The sequence below is a fragment of the Onychomys torridus genome, chromosome 18, assembly GCF_903995425.1.
Source record: "Onychomys torridus chromosome 18, mOncTor1.1, whole genome shotgun sequence".
NCBI classification, from domain to species: domain Eukaryota; kingdom Metazoa; phylum Chordata; class Mammalia; order Rodentia; family Cricetidae; genus Onychomys; species Onychomys torridus.
Window position 1 is genome coordinate 29,078,494 of NC_050460.1, and position 21,665 is coordinate 29,100,158.

Consider the following 21,665-nt stretch of genomic DNA (forward strand, 5'->3'; position numbering starts at 1 on the left):
AGGAGGCAGTGGCGCACGCCTGTAATCCCAGCACTAGGGAGGCAGAGCCAGGCGGATCTCTGTGAGTTCGAGGCCAGCCTGAGTCTACAGAGCGAGCTCCAGGACAGGCACCAAAACTACAGAGAAACCCTGTCTCGAAAAACCAAAAAAAAAAAAAAAAAAAAAAAAAAAGTTTAGAGTAAAATGACACCATTACTTTGAATAGAGTTTTCCTAAGGAATACTTGTTATATACTAGTTTTAATATATATATAATACATATTTTATATCTAGAGAGAGTGCAGTGTGATAATTTAATACATATGCACAATGTGCAAGGATAAAATCAGAGTAACATACCTATTCGTTATAACATAAAATGTTACTTTTTCATGCTTGGTATTTTCTGAGTCAACAAGTAGGGTATTATCTTTTATTTCTGGAGAAAATAAGAGAAATTCTTACTTTCAAAGATTTTATGTGCTGAAAATACAAAGCAATGTGGGGCTGTTTTTCTTGTCTCGTGCTTTAGCCTTGAGAAAGTGAGAGGGATTCTGGAGACACTGTTAGTTGGCTGGAGAATTACCTTGTTAAAGTAAAAGCCAAAGTCACCATATTAATAGAACCAAAATATCATTTGATGAAGCATTTTCACTTGTTTCCTTAAGTCTAATTTTGAACCTGGTCTTGAACAAGATTCGCCTGAGCCCATTATCTGGTTCCTTGAGAGTAACTTTCTTCACCCCCTCTTTTCCCTGCTTACCAATTGCAGCACCGGTTTTTGTCTCTAACAATACAAAGACAGGTTTTCATTTTTAAATTCACATTTCAGAGGCAGTTCACCCATAGGAATATTTAAGTTTCAGTGTTTGAAAATCAAATTTAGGAAGAGCTCTGGCTAGAGACGTGATTGTGAAACTGAGTTCCTGCTGGCACGATTCTGTGCCCATCTGAGCTTAGGTTTCTGAATGGAGTCTGGCTGACTTTTTGCTAGGGTTCTCACCCTAAAATCCAGCATTGAAGATCATAGAGAAGTAGCAGGGTGTTTCTACGTACCGAAGTATGCGTAAGGGAACAGTCCCAGGGAGTTCTGCTGGGAAGCTGTTGGCATCTAATGAACTGCCAGTTTGTTCTCTGTGCGGCTCACTGAGTTGATAAGCTCAGGATTCAATGTGGTGGTTGGATTCACGGTTGGATGGGAGCCTCTTAGAAATGGTTTCCAGGTGCAGAATCATTTCTTACTTTCCAAACAAGTAAGCCTATGACCAGAACTACCTGTGGCCATGTGTTTGTTCAAGACCTGCAGACTCCGCAGACATCCAAATGATTGGCGTGTCACTGAGGGAGCAGCACCAGTACCAACCACTTTGAGGAAACTTTTGGAGTTGAGAGCTGTGTCTTAGTAATTTAGTAAAACAGGCCAGTACCTGTTTTAAGGCTGCAGTCATCTATAAAGTGGCGTGTTAATCCAACCTCTAGCCAATTGGTTTACCAGACCATTAGGGATCCAGAAATTTTAGTATGGACTGTTTATTAGGCCCAAGTCCTAGGAAAAACTGAAGGAGCTTAAGGTTTTGCCACAGATCTCACAGGAAAGTCGTTTTATCTTCAGAGGCAGTTTTTCCCAAATCAGTTTAGTGAAGTGCTTACACCTCATTATGTGTCAGCCCCGGGCAAGTAGACCTGTGCTTATGTTCATGGCTGCGCTTTTAATGTCTAGGGATCTTCCCAGGTCCCGCCTTGCGAGTGTTATTCCTATTATAAGAAAGAAAAGTGATTTGTAACTTTAGAACAAAGATTCAACATTATACTTGATTAACCTTTGTGATCTTTTTTTTTTCCAACTGCTTCCTTCGAGCTAAACCGGCATGCGGCAGCCTAATGTAGATCATTACACACCCCTTTTGAGAGCTCACTAATGAATCACTGTGAACTAAGCGAACAGTTGGTTGCTTACACCACTGCAGGCTGCTCACCACTCTCCCACTCAGTCGGTACTGACAATCAGAGGTCCTCTCTCTCTTCACTGCCTAGTTTGGAGACTCCCAGCAGCTGCGACTGGTTCGGATCCTGCGAAGTACGGTGATGGTCCGCGTTGGAGGTGGATGGATGGCTCTGGATGAGTTCTTAGTGAAAAATGATCCATGCAGGGGTAAGGAGACGCTCTTGTCAAGGTGTCAGCACCCATGGACGCACGCTAGTGCCGAGTGTGCCCGCACTGAAAGCCTACTGGGCCCAGCTGGAATCCCCCAGCTGATGTTTCACATGGGCCTATAAATCACGTTCTTCCTACTTCTTTTTTTTTTTCCACTAATGGAATGAATTGGAGACAAGTAGGTAGGAAATATAGCCTAGAATTTCTGCATCTGACCCTCCCATCTACAGTTTTCAAAATGAACGTTTCCATTCACCAGGGCAGACTTGTCTGTCGTTGGAAAGAAAAGTCACATGATAAAGTCTGAAACTAATAGAGAGTAAAAGTTTAAAAGTCAGGTTTGTGTGAAATGAGGGGGCGTGGGGAAGCAGTGCATAGAAGCAAAGCAAACACTCTTTGAAGGGGAGTGACAGAATGTTGAAAATGCAGATACTGTATTGTAGCTTTCTTCACCTCCATGAGCCCAGAAGTTTTAACTCAGCTTCTAATATTCCTATTTTCTCCTTCTAAGATTGCACTATTATTTTTTACTCTTTGTGGGTGTGGGTGTACGCATGGGCCAGAGTCCAAAGATCCTCCAGAGCTGGAGTTACAGGTGGTTGTGAACTACCCATGGCTACTGAAGCCAAACCCAGGCTTTTCGCAAGAGCAGTAAGTGCTCTTAACCACTGAGCCCTCTCACCAGCCCTAATATCCCATTTGCATGTCTTGCAGTTACTCGATTCTTAGTTGATCATATGGATATTTGATTACAGTTTCTAATCAGGTGCCATCTACTCAGTAAGCATTTGTTATTTACTGGTTTAAACAAGAAAACAACAGGGTTGATGATTTGTCTTAATCTGTGCACTTCTTATAGTCCTCTAAAAACGTCTGTTCCAGCTTTGCCTGTTAGGCTACCAGTGGAAAGCCAAGCAGGAAACCTTCCTTTCATTGCTGGCATCTGGATACAGATGTATCAGCGTCAACAGGCATGTCCAGCAAGGCCAACGTGAACTGTTGCGCCGCCACACAGCAGCCCTGCTCTTTGGTAGCTAAGGTGCAGCTTAAAGAGGCATACAGCAGGGGATAAGCTCTCCTGTTCCATCAGCTATGCTTGCTTAACTCTGAGGACAGGTTCGCAGCAACATATTGTCAGGCATCTTCATTATGGTACAGACATGAAGTGTACTTAATTCAAACCTAACCAGTGTAATGTCCTACACACCAAGGGTGTGTGTGGGTGTGTGTGGGTGTGTGTGTGTGTGTGTGTGTGTGTGTGTGTGTGTGTGTGTGCTCGTGTGCTCCAAAAGCTATGATGAAGAAAGCAAGGTGAATCTAAACTGAGCACAGGATAAAGTTATGCAGCCAAGAAATACAGCCATTATAAGATGCATCGGGCGGGCTGCCGCTGGTCTGACACAGCATGCTGTTCTGCAGGAACTTCTTACGGGTAGTGCTCTAATAGTAAACATGATACGGTAAACATGCAAACGAGTAACAGTTACTGTTAGCACTGTTGATGCATTGTGTCCTCTCTGTAACTGTGTTGCGGTTTTGTATGACTGGTACTGCAGCAGACTTGTTCACACCAGCATCGCCACAAATACCATGCCCTGGCAATGGCTACCACATCAGACAGGTGATAGGGATTTCTCAGCTCCCTTCAAGCCTGTTGTTAGACGAAATGTCTGTTTGCAGTGCATGACTGTACTCTGAAAAGAACGCAGCCGAAGGTAAATGCAGCTGTAACTAGGAACGACAGTGCAGATCCACACCGTTGAGCGGGGTCACAGAGGACAAGCTAGCGCCACCCGCAAGGCTTTGCAGCTGCTGTCTCCTGGTGGAGTGGGACCTTGTAGGGCTTCTTCTCCTGATGCAACTTCTGTCCTAAATGTGTGCTGAAGGCTGGAGCTGAGCACTCTTTGTGTATCTGACTGCTGTACTTTGTTTTCTCTGCTAACAGTATTCTTTAATGTGATTGGTATCCTGTGTCATTTCTTCTAGTTCATCATCATGGGAGTAAAATGTTACGTTCGGAGTCAAACTCTTCAATTACCACTACTCAGCCTACTATAGGTTGGCAACCCCTCTCTTTGGCTCTCCCCTCTTACTTTTCTCTTTCCTGCCTTTACATTCTTGCTTTCATGGTTTGTTTTACTATAATCTGCTTCATCCACGTGTATGGCTTAACTTACATCCAGCGAGCTGGGGCTTCTAATCTTGAATTCTGAAAATGCGACACACTCCTAGTATGTCGCAAATGCAAGTGTTATACAAGTGATCGGGCACATGCTAGCACGTTGCCCATCGGGTCCCTGTGGAGCGTTCTCCACGTGCATATGTTTGTGTGAGTGCTCCATCACTGACTGCCTTGTGGGTTTCTGGGTCTGATGTGTGTTCTGCATGTCAGTAAAACAGTTTGGGTTTTTGTGTTTTGTTTTGTTTTGTTTTTAAGGCCTAAAATTAAACTACTAGTCTTCTTACTTCAATGAAAATTCTGGAAGTTTTTATGTTATCTTCATGACTAACAAGCCATCTCGGATCATGTGTAATTGTTTAATCCCAGTGTTAAGTACCGGCATTCCCCGGACCTCAGCAATACATGCAAAAGACACGGGCCTGCCTCCCTGGCTTGTCTACTGGGTGTGGTGTGAGGGTGACCGGGTGCGTGGGCATCAGTAGCTGGTGGATTAACAGGAGCATGAGCTTTCCATTTTCATGCCGACTCTGTTCCACACTGGTTATTCTTGCTGGTGTCTCGTGTTAGAGTAAGCACACCCCTGCACATCTCCACGCTGCCTTGTATCCGAGAGGAATGCATTGTGAAGGAATGCATTTGACTTCTTGTTATGCTGAGTTGGAGTTGGCATGGCAAAAAGATGTCCTCGAGATTCTCAGCGTGCTCTCTGGTGTCAGGTGCCCCCAACCCCTCACCCCACTGCCCCCCTCCCCCACCCCACAAAGACTGAGTGCTTTCTCTTCCTTTGTTTTTTTGTGTGTGTGTTTTGCTGCATGTCTGTGATCCAGCTAAAGGAAGGACCAACATGGAGCTCCGTGAAAAGTTCATCCTAGCAGAGGGTGCCAGTCAGGGCATGGCTGCCTTCCGGCCTCGTGGCCGCAGATCTCGACCTTCATCCCGAGGGGCTTCACCCAACAGATCCACTTCCATGTCCAGCCATGCCGGCCAGGCAGCCTCCCCACAGGTGCCTGCTGCCGCCAGCACACCCAAGGTAGGAGTCCGGGCCGGGCGCTCTCCGCTCCCAAGGTGCTCACACTGCGGCATACTGTCGGGTGCTTTACTGCTCTGGAATTTGTAGGACCAGCCACATCCATTTCTGTCTCTTCTCACCATGCTTTTTTTTCTTTTTTTTTTTTTATGCTTTGCCCAGTGTCCCATAAAGCAGTTGTCTGTACTACAGGGTTGTCTGTCTAGGGGCTGTATCATCTTTCAGGTGGAATTTTCTGTTTAAAAGCTTCTCTCTCTCTCGCTATGTCTGACTTGTCAGCTCTGTCCGTTTTTATTCTCATTGCCTGTGTAATGTGACTCCGCTGTGAATCCCTCTTTCCTGTGGGTTTGTTTTTTACCTGCTGTCCTTCACATTTGATTTGCCATTGTTCCACGCAGATTCTCCACCCTTTAACACGCAATTACGGTAAACCGTGGTTGACAAACAGCAAACTGTCAACTCCTTGTAAAGCAGCAGAGTGCTCAGACTGTCCCGTGTCATCTGCAGAGGTATCGTAAGGCCCCAGACTCCGGTCTAACAGCCTTCCTTGACTGACATTGTCACCTACTAACACTGCTTCCCCACGACCTTAGTGTATGGACTCTTAATAATATTCCACCTTCCCGTCCCCTTCTAGAAAACGGTCCTCAGGGGACATGGGAGGAAGGGCTTATCTGAAAAGACAGTGGCAGTTTGGCACATTCACACCATCAGGCTGTATAACAAACGCTGTGCCTTTTGTTCCCATTCATATCTAATTCTCCGTGTATCTCTTGGAAGAATAAAACACCAAGTGTATATTGAGGCCTATGAAAGTTTTGCTTTAATGTTTTTGTTAATAGATGTAATTTGAGCAAGAAGCTTAGCCCATTCCCTTAGAGGAGAATGTGAAACAGTGTCATTTGCAGCATTAGTGGGAGAATCACTCAAAGAATTTTAGTAAGTGTTCACCATGGACGGTCCCTCTGGACATCTGTGGCATTCATTTCTGCTCGTCCGTGCTGGCCAGGCATGGCTCAGTTCTCAGTGCAGGCATCTGGATGAGCGTAGGAATGTAGGAAGCTAGCTGTCATTTTCAAAAGGTGTCTGTACTACATTTTAGGAGCGAATATTATTTGAGAATACTGTGACTTCTCAAAATGACCTGGTGCAAGAAGAAGATATTTAGAATACTTAAGACAACATTTGCCAAGATTAACTCACATCTCAGATTGCCCGAATTCAATTAAAAATCAACCATCTATTTGTTAAAGGAACTTGTGTGAATTGATGAATGAAGACACCATTTCACATACTTGATTAAAAACCACAACAATGGAGGAGGGTTCCCTAAACATCTTTTCTTGGATATGAAAAGATATTCTTGGCTCAGTGGTTAACTAGACAGCAGGTGGCAGAGGGAAGCTCCTGTCTTCTGTCATTGGGGACAGTCCCTGAGTAGCCACGTGGAAGAACTGAGACAGACATGGGCTCCCTCTGAGCAGTCCTTGTCCCTCTTCATCCCCGAGTCCCACTCGTGCATCCAGAAAGGTCTGTTAGTTGTTAGGGGTCTGTTATGTAGAAACGGGGAAACCCTGCAAAGGCCCGTCAGTGGCAGGTCAGCGTTTTGTTTTCAATACTTGGGGCTAAATGTCTGTGTTCACATTTTTATAAAAGTAGCAACTGCCTCAATTAAGGTAGGGGCTGGGGAAAGAAAGGGCTTGGTGTGCAGACAAGAGACCCGAGTTCAGATCCCCAGAACCCACCTAAAAACAAGGTACTTGGGGTGGGGGTGGGGGACAGAAATGAGCTAGGGAATGGCTAAGAATCCCGTCTCAAGTGGAAGGCAGTAGAGGTAGATGCCCAACATCTACCTGCGGCCTCCACACAGGCAGGCTCACATGTGCATGCTCACTCCCGTACGTAAGTCTTAAGTACATCAGTTGGATTGATACAATAGCCTACTTCATTTTAAGAGATAACCTCACAAAATTAAAAAGAAAGAAAGGAAAGAGCAGCGTGCCTCCATAGAGCAGTGTGTGTGTGCTGAAGTCCAGACAGCCAGAGTGCAATGAAGGTGCTCCCATCATTCACAAAGACTCTGCCTTCTGTAACCCTGGGTGATAACTTCACTCATGATCAGTGGTTGCTCCCTGTGAACAGTTGAGATTTTTTTTTAAAATGAGGGATTTCACTAGATCCACATTGTCAAATCTTGAGTGGTGAGATGATGGTGAGGCTTAACTGTGGATAATGTATATAAAAGCAGGGCAAAAATGTTTACTTATATAAAGCATACATAAGTGATATGCTGGAGCTGGGCAGTGGTGGCACACGCCTTTATGATCCCAGCACTCAGGAGGCAGAGGCAGGCGGATCTCTGTGAGTTAAGAGACCAGCCTGATCTACAGAGCAAGTTCCAGGACAGCCAATGCTACACAGACAGATCCTGTCTCAAAAAAAAAAAACAAAACAAAACAAAAAAAAAACAACAAAAAAAAAACAAACTATAACAACAACAAAAAGGGACTATGCTGGAGCTCAGTGTGGGTGTCAGTCCAGCCCTCTGAGTGTGACAAAAAGGAGAATCAGAGTTACAGACCAGCCATGGCTACATAATGAGTTTGAGATAACCTGGGCTACATGCCTATTTAAAAACAGAATTACCTGCACTCAGCTATGAGTATAGAACGCACAGGTAGATAAGGGTTAGAAATCAAATACTAACATCAGTAAATGCAATGTCAAGTGATAACATCAATACCAAAAGTTGTGCATATGCTTTACTAAGAATTTTAGACTCTACTGGGAAGATTGTTTAAAAAATATATAGTCCTCATTTTTACAGATTCGTTTTCTCTGTGGCTCCTTGGGTACGTGCTCATTGACAAATATGAAATACCATACTTTTTATTTTTAACTTCAGGAAAATTGCCCCGTACATTTTCCTTTAAGTGACTGTTAAGAGTTTTAAGCAAGTATCCCAAAAGTATTGCCTATAAATTTGGTATGGTTGAGCCAGTACCACAAAGGGTAAACAGCAGAAAGGAAGAAAAGGGGTAGGCCGGGCAGTGAACACAGGCTATGGAAAGTTTTAAGCTTTTTCCAAGCTGTCATATTGTCAGGTATTTTTTTTCTCATCTCCCCATTCTGTCTCTGTGTTTACATCTGCCTCCTTTTCCTAAGGACAGAGGAATGTTCTAGCAGGGTTTGCAGCCTCTCCCCTCTCCACACATTCACCATCCTGGGGACAGCTGTCTAACATGTAACACTGACAGTCTGAGACACTAACATTCCCACAGCCTAATCTGTCTTGTTTGCCTGCCCATGGCTTTTGTGTTCTGTGGGGGACTTCGGGTTTTGTGTTTTCTCTTTCATCGTGGAGGCATTTTCTTTATGTGAGTAATAATAACAGACTGGAGGGGGAAGCAAGAGAGAGCCACACGCCCTGCTTTAGCTGGGGCATATCTACCTCCTCCAGAGGACGTGTCTAGATTACCCGGCCATGAGTAAAGTATGTCCGTGTGGAACTTCATGAAACACGGGCAAAGTCTCACGTAATCTCTGCACTGGTCACACACAGGGAACTCCAATCCAGGGAAGCAAGCTGCGACTTCCGGGGTATCTGTCAGGGAAAGGCTTCCACTCTGGGGAGGACAGAGCCTTGATCACAGCCGCAGCTGCCCGAGTCCGAACGCAGCTCGCTGGTGAGTGTGGGCCATTTCTTTCTTTAATGGTGACCCTCTCTTCCTGATTTGAAAAGAAGTTTTTTGACAAGGCTGTATTCTTTTGAAATGAATCGAAGCCCTAATCCTCCAACAAAGACAGGAGATAAATGAATCCTAGGAACAAGTGACTAAGCCGTCTCTTTTGGGAAGTACCAGAGAAGGCTGGGGCATAAACAGACACCAGCACTGTGCCCTTCACTCTGGGAACCTCCTTTGTCACTCAGGGAGCATGTGGGGCTGTTCCGGGTAACTGGGGAAACTGTTCCAGTTAGTGGCCCTTCAAAGAATCATGACACTCCAGCAATGCCGACCTCTGAGCTCAGTATGAGGGACACTTCTCACATTATTTAAGACACTTCCCCTCAGGCAAGACTTATACCCAAGAGTCTGTGGGCCCCTGTAACAAACCAGGCTTCTGAAAGCATCACCTCCAACGGCAGGGGTGTTCTTTGTGTCTGTCTGTAATGAAAGTGTCTTAAGTTTTAATTGGAGTAAGTCCAGACTTACCTTCGGAATGTCTCTCTAGGTGTTGATATTTAATGTCTACTTAGGATGAGGCTGCCCACCCTTGTGTGATCATGAAAAGCCTCAAGACCAAAGTATTCTTATGTGAATACTGAGTGTAGGAGAAGCACGTTGAGATTAGCCGTGGCAGCTCAGTTTTCTAGAATCGTTTGGAGGTGAGTAACACAGGTGACTCCTCTCTCTTCTCTCCTCAGAATCCAGGAAGACTCCCAGCCGCCCCGGAAGCAGAGCTGGAAGCAAAGCTGGCAGCAGGGCCAGCAGCCGCCGAGGCAGTGATGCGTCAGACTTTGACATTTCCGAAATCCAGTCTGTGTGCTCAGACGTGGAGACTGTTCCACAGACGCACAGACCTGTGCCCCGAGCAGGTTCTCGGCCATCCACAGCCAAGCCTTCAAAAATCCCCACGCCCCAGAGGAAGTCACCCGCCAGCAAATTAGACAAGTCTTCCAAGAGATAGTGCAATGGGCTGGAGCAGCCCTTCCCGAGCATTTATTATTTAAGTGAATGATGTAAAATATGATGTAGAGATTACTGTGAAATATTGCAGGAGGCGAGTTTTAAATTCTACAGATGGCCTTATTTGTGTATTTGTCTTTTTATTTGATCTGTATCACTTTTTGGTCAGATTTTCTGGGGGTAAAAGTCACATCATATGTGATAAGGAAGAAAGGATTTAACACGAACCAGTGTTCCTGCACTGTCACGTGTAGACCACACACTAACGTCAGTTACTGTACCTACAGGTAAGTCGACATCCTCTCTGAAAGCCACAGCACTACATAGCTGACATTAAGGGATACCTCACGACACTCGTGTCTATGAAAATTCTGAACAGACTTAGCAGGGAATTTTTTTTTTTTTTTGAGATGCTTTAACTGTAAATGAGAAGGAAAGTAAAAGGAAAAACACATCAATACCCAGTTCTTCAAGCAGTAACCAACAGAGACTCACAGGAGATTGCTCCAAGCAGCCGCGGGTACCAGGGTGTTCAAGCACCTCTCAGCATCCTTGATCCGTTGCTCTAGACACAGCCAGATGTGCCCTGGGCATCAGCGTCTACACTGTTAAGAATGTGATGCCAAGTGCATTCGTATAAATGTGAGGTTTGCTTTGCTTGGGTGGACAGCAGCCCTGTATCATTGAACTCATTTTGTAACAGCAATTTCGCTTGCAAAAAAAAAAAAAAAAAAAAAGAAAGAAAGAAAAAAGAAAGCTATGAAATAAAACATGTCCCTTAACTTCATTGCTATGGAATTAATTTTTTTCCCCAGGGAAAACTGGTGTATTTTTTTATGAACAGTATCCATTTGGAGTGACCAAAAGATACTTTAAAAGTGGGTTTATTTTGATTTCTCATCTGGAATAATCATGTTCTGGTATTATATCGACTTATATTTAATAAATATGCATTTTAATTTATTATGTATACTCACATACTAGAGAAAGATATTAGTATGCATTTAATAAAACATATTCACTTCAATATATGGAATACTTGATTATTTAAAGTGAGCTTTTCTGTTTGTTTTAAAGGATATACCAGTAGTGTGACAGGGAAGATTTGGAGATGTAGAAGGAGGTTAGAATGAGTTCGAACCATCTGTCTATAAGTGTTCTAATATACTCTAGTTACATGCTGCCCACTAGTGTTAAGGATGCTTGGCCTGTGGTGGTCCTGGCCTTGTGGAATCATGATGAATGGCTAAAAGCATGGACAGAAGTGAGCCATCTAACAAGATGACTAATCTTATCAACAGAATTATGATATTCTTCTACCATCTGTGTGAGCTTTTTGTTTGTTTTTAATCAAATTACACAGTTTTCCTAGATAAGAAAACAGCAGGAGGATATATAATTAGAAGGATGGCAGGTGGCTACTTTGGGCATGACAGATCACAGCACCCTCTCTAGCTGAACACAGTTCAGGAAAGGGTAGTGTGTTGCTGTTCAGGTACATGGAGAGAGGCTTTTTTTTTTTTCATGCTTGCTATATCATCCGTGAGAGTTGGTTCCTCTGCCCTCTTGTCAAGACGTGAATAAGATAATTCTGACCATGAGACGATGTGGGAGCCCGTGCATTTGATCACACACATCATCTTTTTAGATGCTGAAATGGCATCCCACATGCACGACATGCATGCAGGCAAACACTCGTACACATAAAGTAACAACTTTTTTAAGAGCTAGGGTCCTCCTCTTTACTGGTAAAATAAGCTTGTTGAAGAAGATGGGTAAGTTTAAGGTAGTCGAGAGAAGGCTTAAGCATCCTACCTCTTCAAACCATTGGGAGTTTCCTTTCTCCACCTGAATTTGCTCCAGAGTATGAGCACTCTGGTCCTGGGCACAGAACACCCCGCACACACACATACTTGCACACAGCCCTTCTCTTCTCCTTGTTCTCCTTTTTCATTTTCCCTTTTTCCTCAAGATACAGAGCCCGGCTGGGCTTCCTAGGAATGTTAACACTTGGCTCCAGCCAAAGTGTTGCTGTTGCAACTCTGCTCCAGCGAGAGCTTTTACAACTCTCCTCTGCTGGGTGAAGTTGTTACATCTCGGCTCCGCTCCCCTCTGTCTAGCAAAAGAAAGCCGTTACAGCAAACCTCACTCCAGATTTATTGGAAAGGAGGAATCTACCCTGGCCTCTGCCAGGGTGGAAAAAGTGTGGCTCCAAACTAAGCAGGTACAGGGCTTACATAAGATTTCTTAGGGGCGGAGCTTCCCAAGGTGGAGATTTTCAGGATGGGGGATTGGTAGGATCTCAATTCTGAGCTTGGAACAAGTGCACAGATTGGTAGATTTCATGCTGGGCGATTGGTTGGTTTCATGCTCTGGGATTGGTTGGTTTTCATGCTCAGTGATTGGGTTGAACTTAAATTCCTGAGTTTTTGTTAGGGGCAGGGTGTGTTTCTTTGGCTCTGGTCTCAGGGCCAGAGTTTTCTTTCACTGGCCATTTTTAACCCTTCACGAAATAGTACCTCAGAGGAAATGCAAATGCCCAGAGTGTAAAGACAAGCAAGCATGCTTAGGATTTAGGCAACTATTCAAAACATAGATAGAGAAGTGTGGTAGTTTCAGCAGGAATGGCTCCCATGGGCTCATAGATGGGAATGCTTAGGCACTGGGGAATGGCACTATTGGAAGGACTGGAGGAACTGTCACTGGGGGTGTGCTTTGAGGTTTCAAAAGCCCATAGGGATATGGCTCTCAGCTGCTGCTCCAAAGCTATGTGTGCTACCATACTCCTCACCCCAATGATAATGGACTAAACCTCTGAAACTGTAAGCACGTCCCCAACTAAATGCTTCCTTTTGTAAGAGCTGCCGTGGTGTCTCTTCACAGCAATACTATATAACAAAGGAGGAGGTGGGGGGGGGGGGAGTTACACTTTCTGAGTCAGGAAAGTGAGACTTGGTGAGGATCAACAGATAACTGCCCCAAAGAGGTGGGGGCAGGAAGTTATGGTTCTCCTGGTATGTATAAGTACATTGTCGCTGGGCAGTGGTGGCACACGCCTTTAATCCCGGCACTTGGGAGGCAGAGCCAGGCGGATCTCTATGAGTTCGAGGTCAGCCTGGTCTAGAAAGCGAGCTCCAGGACAGGAACCAAAACTTCACGGAGAAACCCTGTCTCAAAAACCAAAAATTTATAAAAAAATGTACATTGTCTCATTCAGATTATTATTCCCTCCAACACCTTAGCATTTCTTTTGGCATATTTGTTTTCCTGAGGGGTGGTCTCCTGACCAAGTTTGACAGACAGAGGAGAGTACTGGATGTATGGGTGACGGAAGAATCAAGAGCCATGGTTACCTTTCTAGAGCTTTATTGGGAGAGGAAAGGAGAGGGGGAGAGAGAAAGACTGCACAGAGGGGAGGGAACACGGCAGGAGAGAGTGTGGAAAGAGAGCACAGAGAGGGCACGCCTGCTTTTTAGGGTGGGACGCTGTTACAGGCTGGTGACGTAATTAAGGACATAATCCTTACAACTATACCTCTGGCACTGACAGTTATAATTTGAGAATCACTTCCTAGCTGACAGAAAACAGACCAAGGCCATCCTTGATCTTGAGAGACTTAAGTTCTCTGTCTCAGATAAGAGGTGACTAATCTTTAGCCAAGATTGCTGATTTTGGGCATCAGATAGCTCCCCCAAACCCCAGAACCATGGTTCAGTCTAATCCTAGATAGCATTTACATATTCTCCACCAAAGCCAAGTATTTCTCTCTAAAGCTGAGCTCCCCCGTGGCCTCTGCTGCTTGGGTGCGCATTCTGGCTGGTTTCCAGCTGTACCATTGGGCTTCCTTTCCTCTTCCAAGAAATGCTTCACTGTGCTCTCCAGAAATCTGAAGCGTACAAAATGCTTTGTGAGGAGGTGCTGTTCTGTGCACTTTGAAGCGCATCCAAAGGGTTTTTATAAATGCTGAGGCGATTCTGCAAGGAGGGTTCATAGCAGCTGTGAAACAGCTCGCCTGTGATTGGATGGTAATCTACAAACAACCGCTGAGATGGAGTTTTGCACAGGTTAGAAATGCCACCCATCCACATTGAGCTATTTGTCACTTTTTACTGATCCTAAAGAAAAGCCAAAAGAGTCATGGAGTCATTTGGATGATTTAGACTCTGCCCGCACCCACTTGATTAAGACCAACCGGAATCTGCATTCTTTAGCACCTCTGTGCTGGGAACCATATTGTCTACTCACTCAGCATGTTGAGGTAGAAGGTGTGCCAGATCTCTGGTCAGATATTGGATACAACTGGTGTTGCAGGAATCCTCTGGGCCTCCTACACACTAAGCATGCGTCCTCTACCACTGAGCTGTATCCCTGGCTGTGAAAATTCTTCAGTGGATGGCTTTTAGCACGTGGTATTAATGACCTGTCACATGAAAACCATAAGAAACAGCCATGCTGACAAGTGATAAGTAACAACACTTTTACTGCATCGGGTTTCAAGTCAGACTCTCCCCCACAGCGAGAGACTTGTTGGGACTTGGTGATATACATTGGCAAGGGGACTTTGAGACTGGCCTCTGTGTGTGGCCCTGGCCTCAGCATGATTACTGAGCTCATACATGACCACCTGTCAGCACTAGCAGCTGGCCGCCATACCCAAGGACCTCCTGGAAATCTACTGGTGCCATTCTATGGGCCTGCCACAGCTGAAGGACGTCACTCTATGTGGGTGGAGCATGCAAAGCTTCTAAAGCACTCTGTCTGGGGAAGATTCTGAAGTGGAGTCTACAGCAGCGTTTTCTATCCAAATAACTGTTCCCTTGCATTTTTTGTTTGTTTGGTTTGGTTTTGGTTTTGGTTTTGGTTTGAGATAGGGTCTCTCTGTACAGCCCCAGCTATCCTGGAACTTGATCTGTCAACCAGGCTGGCCTCAAACTCACAGAGATCATCCTGTCACCGTTCCCACCTGATGGGATGTTTATCTTTTGTATTCATGTGATGTATTATAAGAAATGTTTGTGTGAATAAACTGAGCATATTTAAAAGATAAATCTCATGCGAACATCGTAATTGCTGAACACCTTATAGCCCACTGGCCATGCTCTCCACACCATGGAACTTTCTCCAAAATTGATCACATAGTAGGACACAAAGCAAATATCAACAAATAAAAATAGGAAATAACACCCTGTATTGTACCTGATAACAATAGAATAAAGCTTGAGATTAACACCAAAAAAATTTATGAAGATTAAACAACAAACTACTGAATGATGAACAGGCCAGTGAAGAAACCAAGAAGGAGACTTTAAAAAAAATCTTGGGATTAAATGAAAATGAGAATATAATATACTCTGGGATATAAAGAAAAGTCCTGAGGAAAATGTATGGCTCTAAATGCCTACACACACACACACACACACACACACACACACACATACACACACATCAGAAAGCACACAAAAAATTAATTAAAATTAGGAGTTGGAACAATAAGAACAAGACAAGCCCAAAAAGCACTAGAAGGAAGGGAAGGGAGAGGTAGGGAGGAGGAGGGGGGAGGGAGGGACGGGGACATGGGGGGGGCAGGGAGGGACCCCGCGGAGGGGGAACCAAATCTGGGCAGAAATCAATGCAATGGAAACACACAAACAAACAAAGACAACAAGGAAAAGAAGAGCTGGTTCTCTGGAAAATAAACAAGCTTGACAGACCCTCAGCCAAACTAACCAAGAGAGCCGACACACTGATGCTCAGAGGCAGCGTCCGCTCCGGTTTGCAGTCCTCCCAGCAGTAAGCAAGTGTTCCTCTTTCCTCGTTCCTGACAGCCTTGGTTTTAAGTTTGCTTGCTTGATCTCAGTCCTTCTGATGGAGGTGAAAATGAAATCTCAAAGTAGTAGTGTTAATTTGCGCTCCCCTCACTACTAAGGAGTTGAACATTTAAAAATAACACTTTTTGTGTGTGTGTGAGCTCTGTGAAGATCTACCACAAGACCCAGTCTTGTCCCTCCTGGGAACGTACCCCAAGGACTCTATCTACAGAGATACTTGCTTAATATGCTGCTTGCTGCCCTGTTCACCAAAAACTCTATTCTGCCAGGAAACAACCTAGATGTCCATCCAAAAAATGGATGGATAATGAAAAGGGGCTGCGCATACACAGTGGAATTTTATTCAGCTGTAAGGAAAAATAAAATTTGCACATGCATGGATTAAATGAAAAAAAAAACACACTAAGATAATACAAAACTGGAAAGACAAACATGACATATTCTTTCTCATATGTGAATCCTGTTTGATTCTTTTAGTTTGTGTGTTGAACTTGGAGCACCAAGTAGAAGCCAGGAAACCAGCAAGAAACTATTAGGATTTGTAGAAAGAGATTAAGGTAGGAAGGTAGTAGAAAATGAGTGATAGGAAGGGAATAATGGGGTAGGGAGGCTGACCTGGGAAGGGTCATGGGAAAGGCGAGAAGGAGGGGGGGGAGAGGTAACGAGCACTAAACATACTTGGAAATCAACCAAACATGGTATCACAAGTTACAATTAAACTAGGCCCTCCCCTCGTATGAGGAAGAGGGTTTGAAAAGCTGGCAAAGGAGTGAGATAGGGTGGGGCAGAGGAGAGGTATGGGGGAAGGGCTGGGAGGAGGGGAGGAAACTGCGATGGGATGTAAAATAATAATAATAATTTTTTTAAAGGAAAAAAAAATGCTTGGAGAAGCCACATACGGAAACCTACTATTTTATAACATCCAAATATCTATCTATCTGAGTTTGATTGGAGTTACCTTACATGGAGGGACAATGGTCCTTCCAGAAGCCAAGTTTATCAAATAAAAAGTCCAGTATAGGTGATAAATACCTCCTTCAAGTTATTGGTCAGTCACGCAGGTCCCAGAGACTCCCCAAACAATACAGGCTAGTTAGTGCCATTGCTCCTGATTAGCCACCAGAACCATGAGGGTAAATCCACATCACTGAAAACACCTCACACTTCCCTCACAGAACATGGGAAAACCAAGCTGGTTCTGACCTAGATGCTCCCTCCCTGTTGGCTACCTTTGTGGTCCCAGAAAGTGCTTGGTAGGCTGCTCATTGAGAAAACTCATCAACAGTCTTACACTGATGTGAACCTTAGGAGTGACCAATGACTAGCCCAGTAACATATGCCCACTGATGTAATAGTGGCATGAATGCTATGAGGGTAACCAACAGCTTTCCAGTTGGACTTAAGATTCACTGCACAAGAAGGAATTCATGCCTAGTACTATAAACCTGGCCAAGGACCTGTGGTAGGGGAAGTCGTAGGTCCCAGGGGAAATTTTACTGATATTATTTAGCTACAGAGACAGTATCAAACTACTTTATAAGTACTTATCCTCATACTCATAAATTAGTGAGTCTCTTGCCCCTTACCGAAGAAACCTCTTTACACTGTGGACAGTGGCGACTATAGACACTCACAATCATTCAAACTATAGAGAATAAGTGACCATGGAATATTTAAACCCCCCACCCCACTACCAAACTACCTATTGACTCTCACAAATTCACACAAGTAACAAAACCTGAGTCAAAGGTTAGAAATCAACCTGCTAAGCAAATGGAATCCATAAGCAGGCTGTACTAGATATTACTTACCTGATAAGGTAGATCTCAAACCAAAGCTAGTCAGACAAAATAAAGAGGGGCACCACATATTAATAAATAGAACAATTCATCAATATATATAATCACTGCAAATGTTTCTGCACTCAGTCTTGGCACTCCTGACTTCATAGAACAAATGTTAAAAGACACAAAAGGCTGCATGCATCCTGGCACAGACATAGTGGGAGAAGTCTTGAAAACCATGTTCTCATTTCTAGTCTGAACTAAAATTCAACAAAGAAACTGCAAGGCTGAATTATACCAGAGATCAACTGGGCTTTATAGAATATAAATAGCAATAGAATATTCCACCTGACATACAGGGAATGTGTGTTCTCCTCAGCAGCTCATAGAACCTTTCCAAAAACTAGTCATATTAAAGACCAAAAAGTAGGCTTTTGTGAATACAAAAATATCAAACTAATTCCTTGCATCCCATCAGACCACAATAGAATAAAAGCAGAAATCAACAGCAAGAATAACCACAGAAACTAGACAAACCCTTGGAAAACAATTATCAATTATTATTATTATTATTATTATTATTATTATTATTATTAATTTATTTTTGGTTTTTTGAGACAGGATTTCTCTGTGTAGCTTTGCGCCTTTCCTGGAACTCACTTGGTAGCCCAGGCTGGCCTCGAACTCACAGAGATCTGCCTGCTTCTGCCTCCAGAGTGCTGGGATTAAAGGCGTGCGCCACCACTGCCTGGCAACAATTATTTTTAAGTGAACAGTGCATCATTGAAGAAGATTTAAAAATGCCTGTAATCAAATGAAAATAATAACTGACCAGAAGCTCTGGGGGACAGCCAAAGCTCTGCTAAAAGGAAAGATCATAGCTGTAAATGCTCTAATTTCAAACTACAATCAAACAAACAAAACCCAGAGAGGGAACGGCCTGAAGGCTCAGCAGGTGAAAGAGCTTGCTGTACAAGCCTAATGCTCAGTCTCCAGACCAGAGCTCAGCTTTCAGGAGCCATGTAACAGTGGACAGAGGAGACCAATTCCACATCTTTATTCTCTTGCTTCTACATATGTGCTGTGGCACTCATGATGCACGCACACACGTGCGTGAACACACACAAATAATAATAATAATAATAATGAATTTAATTTAATTAAAAATCAGAGATCTCAAATAAATAACTTAATGATGCACTTCCAGACTTAGAAAGGCAAGAAGACAAACTCAAACGCTGCAAATGGCAAGGCAAAAATAAAGACCGAGGCAGAGGCTAGCCAGATGGAGACTAAAAGAACAACACATAAAAGTAACTAGACTAATGTTTTGAAAAGATTAACAAAATTGGCAAATCTCTTACCAAGCTAATTTTTAAAAAATCAGAGAAGACAAAAGTTAATAAAATTAATAATACAAAAAGCGTTACAATAGATCCGATGAGATCTAGAAGACATTAGGGGTTGCTTTGAACGTGTGCAAAAATCTAGAAAGCCTGAAGGTAATGGCTAAATGCACGATATGATCTACCAAAATTAAAGCTAGGATATGTAAACAACTTAGATGTGAAACAGGCAGTAAAACTGAAGCAATAATTAAGTCTCCCTGCAAAGGAAAGCCAAGCCTTAGGTAGACTCACAGGCTGCATCTGGCAGTATTTCCTGTATAAACTTGGATGCCCTGTTATTTGGTGCAGATACATTCAGAATTTTAATGTCCTCTTGGTGAATTGTTCACTTGATAAGAATCTCTTCTATTTTTGGTGTGAAGTCTATTTTCTTGTCCAGACATTAGAACAGCTGTATGTGCTTGTTTCTTAGTTCCACTTGCTCCAAGTAGCCTTTCCCATCCTTTTGCCTGAAGGTGGTATCTATCTTTGGTGGTGAGGTGGACTTCTTGGAGGCAGTCAACACATAGATCTTGTTTTCTAATTCAGTCTTCTAGTCCTTGTATCCTTTTTTGTTTTAATTGCGGCCATCAATATTCAGAGTTGTTATTGAAAATGTGTATGATTTCTGTTATTTTGCTGAATTTGCAATGTACTCTTAGATTTCCTTTGATTAACTGTTTTGGTATGGTTTACTAAACACTAGAACATCTTTAGTGTGTTTATCCTTCTCTTCAATCTGACATATTCCTTCCATTATCCTCTAGAGAGTTGACTCGGTGGCCATAAATTCTATTTTCATCACAGAAAGTCTTTATTTTTCCTTCAATTCTAAGCGATAGTCTAGGTTGTAGAGCTTGGGATGGATCTTTTCAGGACCTTTCATCGAAGTGTTCTATTGAATAGTGAGGTGTTAGTCTTCCTACTTGACTCAACCTTTCTGTCTTGCAACAGTCAATGTCCTTCCTTTTGTCTCTTGTCTCAGGGTTTCTGTTGCTGTGATGAAACACCATGACCAAAGCAACATGGGGAAGATTACTTTTAGTGTTTTAACTATAATATGTCTTGGGGAGTTTCTTTTCATGCACAACCTAGTTGGTATTCTGTAGGCATCTTGTACCTACCTGGCATCTCTTTCTCTAGATTTTGGATTATTTTTTTCTATGATTTTATTGAAAGTATTTTCTACGCTCTTGGTATGACATTTTTTTCTCCTATGCCCATAACTTGAAGATTTGGTCTTTCCATGGTATCCCAGAACACTCCCATATTCCATTAACATAGTTTTAAATTTTCTCATTGACCTTTACTGAATGATCCGATTCTTCTACCTTGTTATCCAGATCTGATACTGTTTTCCACATAATCTATTCTGCTGACAAATCTTCCCACTGAGCTTTTTATTTGGCATATTAAATGTTTCATGTACAGCATCAATTCAATTTGGTTTTTCCTCAGCAATTCTCTATTGAATTCAATTTTAAAATCATAGGTTAACTTTTTTCATTTTATTCAGTTCTTTTTATTTACCTTTGGGATGCATTCATGTCTTGATGTTTGTTTTTTATTTGTTTGTTTGGACATAGCTCTAATAATACTTTAAAATCCTTTTCTGTGGATTTTTCAAATAGTTATCATTGGGAGCCATTACCTGGGTCATCTCAGGCCTCCTATGTGGGTCTGTAACTTCCACTAGGAGCTGTGGGACCTCCTGTGCCTGTGAGCCTCATGATGGGTCAGATCTCTCTACTCCTATCAAATATACTGCTCAAAGTCTTATAGAGGGCAATAAGACATGGGAAAGATATAAATGGGATGCAAACAGGAATGGAAAAAGACATTCCAGTTTGCAGGTGGCATTATTTTATACTTACAAGACCCTACAGACTTTACTAGAAAAATTTATATCTGATAAGGACTTTCAGCCAAGGTGCAAGATACAAAGCTGATACACACAAATAAATGTTGTTTTTCTGAATAGCAATAATGAACTTGCCTAGAAAAAAAATAGGAAAAGTATTCCGTTCACAATAGCTTCAAATGTATAAAACAAAAGACCCAAGACTAAACCTAACCAAGGAGTGGAAAGACCTTCACAATGAAAATTTTAAGATGCTGAAAAGTGAAAGTGAAGAAGGTATTATAAGATAGGAAGAGTTTCTGTGCTCTAGAATTAGCAGAATTAATATTGTGAAAATGGCTATGTCACCAAAGGTAATCTACAGATTCAATTAAACCTCCACCAAAATTCAAATGACATTACTTACAGAACTAGAAAAACAATCCCAAAATTCACATTGAAACTCAAAAGACCATGAACAGCAAAAGCGATTCAGGGAGGAAGAACACTGTTGAAAGTGTTACAGCACAACCCCAGACTACACTACAGAGCCATAGTGACAGAAACAGCACAGTACTGGCACAAAAGCAGACAAGTACACTGTGGACTATAACAGGAAACCAGAAGTAAGCCCAAATAGCTATGGCAACCTAATGTGTGACATAGCTTAAAAAAAATACAAGATATGCCATTCAACAAATAATGGTGGTAAAATTGGATGTCCCGATTTAGAAGAGTGAAATTATATACTTATTTGTCACCTTACATAAAAATCAATTCAAATTGGATGTAAGA

At 42.9% G+C, this 21,665-nt stretch overlaps 1 protein-coding gene across 15 annotated transcripts in view; it reads left to right on the top strand.

Annotated features, from left to right (window-relative positions):
- Dst (dystonin) overlaps positions 1–11,061 on the top strand; it is a 419,328-nt gene extending 408,267 nt beyond the window's left edge. For 6 of the 15 annotated variants that reach the window (XM_036168013.1, XM_036168017.1, XM_036168021.1 and 3 more), the window contains 5 exons: positions 2,013–2,130; positions 4,120–4,191; positions 5,143–5,345; positions 8,905–9,028; positions 9,769–11,061. In XM_036168013.1, coding sequence (XP_036023906.1) covers positions 2,013–2,130; positions 4,120–4,191; positions 5,143–5,345; positions 8,905–9,028; positions 9,769–10,031 — 780 coding nt within the window. In that variant the 3' untranslated portion in view covers positions 10,032–11,061. Of the gene's footprint in view, positions 1–2,012; positions 2,131–4,119; positions 4,192–5,142; positions 5,346–5,740; positions 5,852–8,904; positions 9,029–9,768 lie in introns of all 15 variants that reach the window. The other 9 variants (XM_036168011.1, XM_036168015.1, XM_036168019.1 and 6 more) reach the window with 2 other exon arrangements.
- Positions 11,062–21,665: the final 10,604 nt, after the last annotated feature.